Here is a 10,170-nt window from a genome sequence, read left to right on the forward strand (position 1 = left end):
ATTTTCTAAATAACATTTTGAAACCATGGTTAATGTGTTGTCAAGGCTAAATACTTCAAAATACCTCAAAATAATGTTCTTTGTCATATATATATCGCATTCAAAATCGAAACTCACAATGCATTGTTGAGGGAAATAAACAACTGAGTAAATTAATATTCTTTGTTAGGACATTAGGAGAGTGTAAAGAGAAACTGAAGAATGTTGGGAGGCACGCAAAAACATTAGTTTGTAAACCTCACACATCAAAGGTTGTTGTAGGCTCGTCATGCCTTTGCATATCCACTGTAAATTGGTATGCTAGGTATGGCAACATCTACCGAACAAAAGATGGGGAAAAGAAGACTGCTTCAGGTGCATCCGATGTTCTCGGTGACCGTCCTTTCAGTCAGAGGGTTCTTCTCACCTTCGAGGAGGAGAAAAAGCTCCCTTACAAGACTCATCACAATAACACTCTTTTACATCAATTTTTTTTTTGTCAAATCTAATCCTAAGGATACAACCAGATGCAAAGAAAATACATTGGTCTCTCAGATTTTCAATTTATGAAAAAAAAAGGAAGAAAATCCTAAGCAAAAGTGGAGGGAAAGGACTACGATATGATAATAATATAGTAAATGATCACTTTACCGTCACAGATCGTCATTACCCGGAAAAAAAATTCATTGTTTCTCGATATGCGCATGTGCTTTTAGAGTAAAGCCCCCGAAAAATAGATTAAAACCTGTTTCTTTTTCGTCTTTGTCTCCACCACTTTTCACATCCAAAACTAAACCCTTGTTTGTTCCACCTTCTTGTTTCACTGTTGTGTTTCTTCGTTTTCCCCTCTACCGAATCCACAATGCGAATCTCTGAATCGGACTCGTTGATATCTCGGCATCTCTCTCTCTCGATTTTCCCGTTCTATCCATTCGTTTCTCCGTCCGATCCGGCCAGGCTTTCAAATTTTCCAGGTAAGGCCATCATCATGTGTTCGGTGTTCCGTTTCTTTTCTTCTGATTTAGAGTTTTGATTTTCTTCTTCGTATTACCTACGCTTTAATTTTTTTCATCAGTTAGAATTTTGATTTTGACAATTTGTGATTCTCTCACCGGATTTTTGGCAATTAGGTTCTGTTAATATTAGAGAGATACTATATAGATCTCTCATTAACTATCGTATATACTGATTCCTCTGTTTTAGGAATGTTAGTTAATATCTAAACTTAGTCTCCAAGACTACCTTTGTATATAATCTCCTATTGTACATTGAGTTCAATATATTAAATACAATCTTAACAGTTAATCTCTGGGAAACACAGTATGCTGGAGCGTTGAAGAAGAGGAGGGCTTTCAGTTAAATGGGTGTTGTGCAACTCTATCCAGCGAACCTGGTCTGGAGGATGGTGTAACCGAGATGAAGAACAAGAACACGGTAAATGTGGTTAAGCCGATTGATACAGAAAAGAAAACAGTGACAAACATGATGATTTCTCTGTGGAAGAGAAGGGAGATAGATCTAAGCAAGTGAGGTTGACAACATGGGTGATTGTTTTGTTGATGAGGTGAAAGCAGGGAATGCTCTTCTCTGTCTGTGGCAAATGATTACAGAAAAGAGATTGACAAACAATGGTGTGGCTGTGGAAAAAGGAAAGAAAGGGAGGCAAAAGTAGTGATGGCTTTTCTGTTAAGAAGAAGCTACTACGTGAGCTTGTGGAATTTCCTGGTGCCTAAGGAGACTCATGGAAAAGAGGACGGCCTCGGAAGCTGCAGATTAGCAGTCAGTCTGATGGTAACGAGGACAAAGTTATTTGCGTTAAGGAGAAGCAAGATCTAGGGAATGAGCAATGGGCGGAACCTAATAAGATTCTAGGAGTCAGTCAGGTTGAGATTCGGGTGGGTAGATCATACGATGAAAATGGGCCACATAATGAAGAGCTAAAAGTCAAACGTAAGCGGGGAAAGTTACCGGCTGAGAATGTCAGACTGTGAGCATGGGAGCACCCTGTTAACGTTGGAACAGAGTAACTCTATTGAGATGATTCCAGGAGGAGACCAAAGCGTAACTGTGGAGGCAGGGCTAAGAGACATGACTTTGACGGAGGCGATTGCAGGAGGGGAAGGAAGCGTGGAAGACCTCCAACACCAAAGACGAAGAAGAAACCTGGGGAGACTGATTGTAAAGCAATGAAGCCTTGTGAGAGTTCCTCAATGTCACGGGACAACAAACCCTCAAGTGATGGCGAAATGAGGATTGGAGAACAAAAGCAAAATAATGATAGGAAGACGATCTTTATTAGAATCCAAGAAAAAGCAAGCTTAGTTTGAGTTACTTCTAGCTGCTGGTTGGACAGTTGAATACAGGCCCCGTAACGGCGGGAAGACGTAGCACAACGCTGCTGTTTATGTGAATCCCCACTGGTCAGTGACCAAAGCTTATGAAGTCTATAAAGTAAATTCTAGATCAAGCAGACTCTGTTCTTGGGTTACTGCCAGAAGAGGACCTTGACCTTTTAAGGAGAAAAGCTCAGAAGAAACGGAGCGATACAGGTAAGCCAAAGGTCAAAGAACCGCAAGGACACATATACTAATGAAGATATGGTCTCGAAAGAGAAAAAGCGCAGAAGAAACGAAAAGGGTCACACAGCTTAGAAAGAAGTTTGGTTTCAGTCCGGAAAATAAAGAGGGAAGAAAAACATAATAGAAAGCTGCGGTGCTTTGTCAGCTCGCAGTTCTTTGTCGGATGCAGATTCCAACGAGAATGGGTACATTTTGTTTGAAGGGAAACGCACCATGCTGGGATGGATGATTGATTCAGCCATTGTGCCACTTAACGGGAAAGTTCACTGCGAAAACACTGAAGAAGGAATAATCACAAAAGAAGGTATATTCGATGCAACTGCTGTGATGAAGTATTCTCGGTTCTCGATTTTGAAGTTCATTCTGGAATAAGCAAAGCGAAACAGTGCTTAAAGGGTTCCATGATGTGGATTTTGGTAGTGGAGATCAAAATGATGATACATGTGCTATATGCGGGGACGCGGGAGATCTTAACTGCTGTGATGGTTGCCCGTCAACTTTCCATCAGAGCTGCCTGGGCATTAAAGTAAGTTTCCAAATATTTATTCTAAAGAAAGTTTCTTTTAATCAACGAATTTGTCTTTTGTTCCAGAATCATTTTGATAGAGTTTGAACTTTCGATTCTCTGTAAACTCAATCACTCCTTCTTATTGATTCAACGAGAACGACGATAACAATGAATACACTTTGTATCAAGAATCAATCGAGATATCGCTGGCTTAACCCAGACGATAATCTCCTCAAGTCACTGCGACTCAATCGAAAATACAAAGCTAGACTTCACGAACTACACAACAAAGTATTTAACAAACGTAACAGACATAACGGCAAACCCTCTAAACGAGATAGAGTCTTTCCAATCCTTTCAATCTTCATTTAAATCTGCCACGTCATTCTCTTCTCGCGCCTCCGCCTCAACTTCTTGAGTCTTCTTCCTCCTCACGTAACGATGCATAGGCTTATCAATACCCCCGTTTCGAAACTCAGCTTGTCCTCAAGCGCAAAGTCTGGAAACTGAGAGCGAAAGTCCCCACATAACACCCAAGCGTTCTCTGATGGTGGAAGAGATTTCCACTTAACCAGTAACTCCAAGCTCCCTTTATCGTTGTAACGCGTTTCCAACACCTCCTCCGGAAGAATCACAAGATCGTCTAGACCCGACGGTAGAGGAAGAACCTGATGATGAACTCCCAACACTGCTTTTAACTGCAAGACGTGAAAGACGGCGTGTATCTTCGCCTCTGGAGGTAAAGCCAAACGATAAGCCGCTTTGCCAATGCGTTCCAGAACCTCATACGGACCGAAGTACTTTGCAGAAAGCTTCTTGCAAACCCGACGAGCCACAGACTGTTGACAGTACGGTTGGAGCTTCAAGTACACTCGATCACCCACCTGAAACTCTACATCACGTCTGTGCTTGTCGGCGTTGTTCTTTATCAGCTGTTGAGCATGAACCAGATGTTGCTTAACATCGACAAGCAGGGCATCTCTTTCCAGTAACAACCTTTCCAAATCAGCATTGTTTGTCGAACCCAACTCATATCGTAGCAACGATGGAGGCTCGCGTCCATAGACAACTCGAAATGGAGACGTCTTGAGAGAAGTGTGATATGAGGTATTATACCACAACTCTGCCCAACATAAGAAACGAGACCATGTTCGAGGATGAGATGACGCGAAGCAACAGAGGTATGTCTCAAGGCATCTGTTTAAGACCTCTGTTTGTCCATCCGTTTGGGGATGGAAGACCGTACTGAACTTCAGAGTAGTTTCAGCTAGACAGAAAAGCTCCTTCCAGAAGGTACTGAGAAATTTTTTGTCTCGGTCTGAGACAATGGATTTTGGAAATCCATGTAAGCGAACTATCTCAGTGATGAACTTCTTGGCTACGTCGACTGCAGTAAATGGATGTTTGAGTCCAATGAAGTGTGAGTATTTGCTCAAACGATCCACTACCACAAAGATAACATTGTAACCATTTGAAGTAGGTAAACCCTCCACGAAGTCCATTGACAAATCTTCCCATATAGCCACTGGAATCGGTAGGGGATGTAGCAACCCCGCTGGACACAGTGTCGAGTACTTGTGTGTCTGACAAACATGACACGCAGATACATACTGTTGGATTGTCGTTAACATGCCTGTCCAATGAAACCATCTCTGAACTCTTTTTAGCGTTTTAAGAACTCCAGAATGTCCTCCTTGTAATCCATCATGACATTCTTTAAGAATTGTCTCAATGAAAGTGGAGTCTTTTGGTATCACTAGACGAGATTTGAACCATAATTTCTCCTCCTTCACTGTATAATCTCGCATCTCGCTGTCCCCTTCTTGAACCCTCTGTATCTGTCTCTGTATCTCATGTGAATTGCGTATCTCAGAATATAAGTCTTGTAACTGCAAAGAAGCCGACACTGTCACTGCATACAAGATACATTCTGCTGACTGCAAGGAAGCTTGTTCAATTCGAGATAACCCTTCAGCTGCTCTGTTCTGAATCCCAGTTTTGTAGAGGATGTCAAACTCGTAACCAAGCAATTTGCTTAACCACTTCTGATATTCCATGTTAACCTCTTTTTGCTCAAGTAGAAACTTCAGGCTCTTCTGATCTGTGTGCACTACAAAACGTCTCCCCAGCAGATAGTGCTTCCATTTACGGACCGCCAACACCACTGCCATCAGCTCCTTCTCGTATATTGGTTTCAGCTGTTCACGAGGAGTCAAACTATAACTGAAATAAGCCACAGGTCGACCGTCTTGCATCAATACTGCTCCCAACCCGAACCCTGAAGCATCGCATTCTACCACAAACTCACGGTTGAAGTTCGGTAATGCCAGCACTGGAGTTGAGATCATGGCTTGTTTCAACGTATCAAAAGCCAGTTGAGCCTCTTTAGACCAGTTGAATTTGTCGATCTTCAGAAGCTCATTTAAAGGACGCGCAAGAGAACCGTAAGCTTTGACGAATCTCCGGTAGTAGCCAGTTAACCCCAAGAATCCTCGTAGTTGTTTGATTGTCTTGGGAGTAGGCCAATTTCTCATTGCCTCGGTCTTAACTGTATTAGTAGCCACTCCTTCGGCTGAGATGATATGACCGAGGTATTCGACTTGACGTTGAGCGAAGAGGCACTTCTTCTTGTTTGCGAATAGTTGATGCTTCTCAAAGATTTGCATAACCAGCCTCAAGTGTGCAACATGCTCCTCAACACTCTTGCTATAGATCAACACGTCGTCGAAGAAAACAAGAACGAATTTGTTAAGATAAGGTCTGAACAGATCATTCATCAGTGACTGAAATGTGGATGGAGCATTAGTCAAGCCGAAAGGCATGACTAAAAACTCGTAATGTCCATCATGAGTTCGAAATGCTGTTTTCGGAATGTTCTTCTCTTCCATTCTTATCTGATGAAACCCCGCCGTTAAATCCATCTTGGAAAATATCGTTGCTCCATGTAATTGATCCAAGAGTTGATCAATCATTGGTATAGGAAACTTGTCAGCCACGGTTGCTTGGTTTAAGGCTCTGTAGTCAACGCAAAATCGCCAAGATTTGTCTTGCTTCTTAACCAATAACACGGGACTGGAGAAAGGGCTTCTGCTAGCTCGTATCAGACCTTTGTTCAGCATCTCTGCAACCATCTCTGACATTGCCTCTTTGTGAGCTTGAGAATATCGGTAAGGTCTGACATTGATAACATTAGTTCCTGCTTTTAAAGTGATAGCATGTTCTCTTCCTCTTATCGGTGGTAAGCCTTGAGGTTTGGCAAATATGTGCTCAAACTCGGTTAAGACCTGTAAAACCTCCGGAGAAGATACATCAGCAGGCGCTTTCTCGTGTTGCAAGTTACTGCACCAAGAATCAGTAGGAACCTCCCATTGACCGTCATCACGAGTTATTGTTTTAAGAGTTCCTGTCACTTGATGAAGGTCTGTCTCTCCGGTCAACATCACTCTCTTCCCTTCATGAATGAATGACCATTCTTGTGTAAACCAGTCTATCTCACACTTCCCCAACGACCTTAACCATTGTACTCCCAGCACCAAGTCTACTTTGCCCAGATCAAGAGCAATGCAATCGATTTTAAAAACGAGTCCCTGCATCTCCAACTTAACGTCTTTACAGACTCCTCCTGCTGGTATCGACACCTCGTTGCCAAGTAGTACACGCAGTCCAAAATCAGCAGAGATTTGGATTCCAGTGCGTGCAACGAACTCTGGAGTCACAAAGTTATGTGTGGCTCCACTGTCTATCAAGACAACCAATTTGTTGTCTGCAAGAGTTCCTCTTAGTTTGGTAGTTGTAGGAAAATCAATACCCAAATAAGCATGGAGTGATATCTCCATCATCTGTGTTGTTTGATCTCCTTGCAACTGATTTACTTCCTCAATGCCCTCTTCTTCATAGGTGTCTTGTACAACTTCAACCTCCAAATCATCAACAATAACCAAGATTTGGAGTTCTGGATTGGCACACACATGACCGCGGAACCAACTCGTCTTACATTGGAAACACAGCTTTAGCCTCTTCAACTCAGCTAATTCAGCTGGAGTCAAATGTAATCGTGGTCTCCTGGTAAGTTCTTGTGCACTTCTGGCTGCTTAGACTTATCTTCTGCAACTGGTGGCAGAATCTTTTGTTGTTGTCGGTATTGTCTAGCAGGCTGAGCATGGTACTCGTTCTGTCTAGGTTTCGCACGTTCACCCATCACTTGACAGAAGGTACTGCTTTCCATTTTGACTACAGCAGCTATATGGTTGCGTAGCCCTTTAGGTTCTTTAAGCTTGATTACTTCTTTCATCTCTTGCTTAAGAACATTATAGAATTTGCTGATCAAGTTAGGCTCATCAATTCTTTTTACTTGAGTAATCAATTCTTCAAACTCCTTGACGTACTCACGAACGGTTCCAGTCTGTCTCAAAGCACAGAGTCTGTTTCTCGGTTCATCATCAATTGACTCTGCGAATCTTTCGAGCATCCTCTGCTTGAACTGAAACCAACTCTCAAATCTTTCCTCTTCTGATTCCCACAGATACCAGTTCAGGACTTCTCCTGTTAAACTCAGAGCCACTAACTCAAGCTTTTGCTGTTCATTATACTGAGCCGCTCTGAAGTATCGTTCGACATTACGGATCCAACCATATGGCAACAATCCATCAAACTCAGGCAATTCAATCTTCTTCAACAAACTTTCTCTACTATGGAACATCTCATTACTCCTCTGATAACCTAATGAGAGATTCTCCTATTCAGATGGTGATATCGGTACCTGAGTGTCACTACGGAGTTCCGATGATCCTGTGATATCTTTGCCGTTAGGCTTTGCTGGAACTGTGTGAGACTCGATACGATCGATCGCCGCTGCGATCTTCTATAACTGAAACTCGACGGAGCTCAGTCGCGACTCTACTGCACCGAAGCGTTCCTCCGATTGACCGTTAGCTTCCGTCAGCTTCCTCCATCCTTCGTATATCACCTTCACCGTCTTCTCCGCCTCCATAGCAGACCTCTCCAAATGCTCGATTCGTCCATCCGATTCGCTAACCAGAGCCATCGCGAGTCGCTCACCGCACCAATTGATAGAGTTTGAACTTTCGATTCTCTGTAAACTCAATCACTCCTTCTTATTGATTCAACGAGAACGATGATAACGATGAATACACTTTGTATCAAGAATCAATCGAGATATCGCTGGCTTAACCCAGACGATAATCTCCTCAAGTCACTGCGACTCAATCCAAAATACATAGCTAGACTTAACGAACTACACAACAGAGTATTTAACAAACATAACAGACATAACGGCAAACCCTCTAAACGAGATAGAGTCTTTCCAATCCTTTCAATCTTCATTTAAATCTGCCACGTCATTCTCTTCTCGCGCCTCCGCCTCAACTTCTTGAGTCTTCTTCCTCCTCGCGTAATGATGCATAGGCTTATCACATTTATAGTCTGAATGATTCCTTTGATTGAATAATGGGAACAATGCGGTAAAAAAGAAGATATGATGATTGGCCATTTAAGATTTTGAATTAGCTATGTGTTATTGCAGCGAATTGATTACGTTTCTTCTATAAACTGCAGAAATTCCCATCTGGTTCTTGGTTTTGTTGCTACTGCTCATGCAAAATTCTGCGAGAAAGTTGAGGCAGCTAATCATGGCACTACAACTCTTTCTCCCTTGTTGAGGTGCTACCTATGTGAAGAAAAATGTATGAATTACACCTTAAAAGGCGTATCTATCCATCAAGTATATTTGTTTATTTGCTTCTGTTAAATTCTTAATATGGGGTTTGAGCTCAAAACAATACATTCCACACTTTTGCAGATCACCAAGCATGCATCAAGCAAGATGGCACGGTACCTGTTGAAAGTAGTACTCATCCATTTTGTGGAAAGTATTGTCAAGAGGTAGCCTTCCTTTATCTTTACTAGTATTATTTTCTTGTGGCGTAATGAAAGTCAATAGCTCTAATCTTGGTGATCAACGTAAATAGCTTTTTATTTTACAATTATATGAATATAGTAGTACAATGGACACTGAGTATTCCATTTGTTTGTTATTTTCTCTTAGTTATTCGACAGACTTCAGATACTAATTGGAGTTAAACATTCATTGCCCGAGGGCTTCTCTTGGACATTCCTCCGCTGCTTTGAGATCCCTCGTGATAATGACATATCTGAGAAGATTGCATATAATGCCAAACTGGCTGTTGCTTTTTCTGTTATGGATGAGTGCTTTTCACCTTTAGTTGGTCGCAGGAGTGGTGTCAACCTGCTTGAAAATATCGTCTACAAATTTGGGTAAAGCTCATTCGCAAAACCTGTCCTTGCATGCATGCTTTCTGTTTTGGTTCTTTATTTTTGAGATCTAACTGACTAGTAACTGTCCATATGCTACTAGATTATGTTTTGAATGTTTCTCCTATTGTTTTGTAGGTCGAACTTCCATCGGCTAAACTACAGCAATTTTCTTACTGCTGTTTTGGAGAGGGGTGATGAAATCATCGCTGTGGCATCTATCAGGTGAGTCTGTTGTATCATGAACGTTGTTGATTAATACTTCATTGTAGATTTAGGGAGTTCTTAACATTGGATAGAATGCAATACATTTTATTAGCATACAGATGATCTTTTAATGATATTTACTGGAATCTCTGTTGCTTGTTTCTCATTAAATTGATAGTATAACAAATTATGAATGAGCTTTTCCTTTCCGTGAGTGCGCATGCATGCAAGTGAATAAAATGTTTTTGCTTTTACTCAGGATCCACGGCAATCAACTGGCAGAAATGCCGTTTATAGGAACCCGCTACATGTACAGGCGTCAAGGGATGTGTCGTCGACTAATGAACGGCATTGAATCTGTAGGTTCTCCCACACATTGTCATATCCTAACTTCTTTCTTTCAATTATTCAGTTTGTCGGTTTATAAGTTCTTGTTAATTGCCTCTCAATTGTTGCATGCTATATGTTGAGCTTTTGCTAGCTGTCTGTCAATTTTACTTGTTTATATTCACTTGATTCTATGTAATCAGAGTAGACTCTTTTGTTCACAATTCTCTGAAGATCCACATTTACATGTGCTTTGTTATCAGGCGCTTGGCTAGACAA

The 10,170-nt window shown here is 41.6% G+C and overlaps 1 protein-coding gene across 1 annotated transcript; it reads left to right on the forward strand.

Annotated features, from left to right (window-relative positions):
• The first annotated feature begins 559 nt into the window (after nucleotides 1-559).
• LOC108855929 (increased DNA methylation 1-like) lies at nucleotides 560-10,166 on the forward strand. The gene is made up of 9 exons (XM_056996011.1): nucleotides 560-953; nucleotides 1,301-2,862; nucleotides 2,979-3,084; nucleotides 8,641-8,768; nucleotides 8,885-8,967; nucleotides 9,131-9,360; nucleotides 9,496-9,582; nucleotides 9,824-9,923; nucleotides 10,155-10,166. Exons 2-9 carry the CDS (start codon nucleotides 2,772-2,774, stop codon nucleotides 10,164-10,166), a joined length of 837 nt encoding a protein of 278 aa, XP_056851991.1. The 5' UTR covers nucleotides 560-953; nucleotides 1,301-2,771.
• The last annotated feature ends 4 nt before the right edge of the window (nucleotides 10,167-10,170 follow it).

This window comes from Raphanus sativus, unplaced genomic scaffold (genome assembly GCF_000801105.2).
Source record: "Raphanus sativus cultivar WK10039 unplaced genomic scaffold, ASM80110v3 Scaffold0103, whole genome shotgun sequence".
In the NCBI taxonomy this organism is placed as follows: domain Eukaryota; kingdom Viridiplantae; phylum Streptophyta; class Magnoliopsida; order Brassicales; family Brassicaceae; genus Raphanus; species Raphanus sativus.

Bases quoted from the DNA above. Each gene is read 5' to 3' on its own strand.
- LOC108855929 (XM_056996011.1), top strand. From the start codon at position 2,772: ATGCTGGGATGGATGATTGATTCAGCCATTGTGCCACTTAACGGGAAA. The intron at 8,769-8,884 runs GTATGAATTACA...ACACTTTTGCAG, and splicing joins CTACCTATGTGAAGAAAAAT to ATCACCAAGCATGCATCAAG. The intron at 8,968-9,130 runs GTAGCCTTCCTT...ATTTTCTCTTAG, and splicing joins GTGGAAAGTATTGTCAAGAG to TTATTCGACAGACTTCAGAT.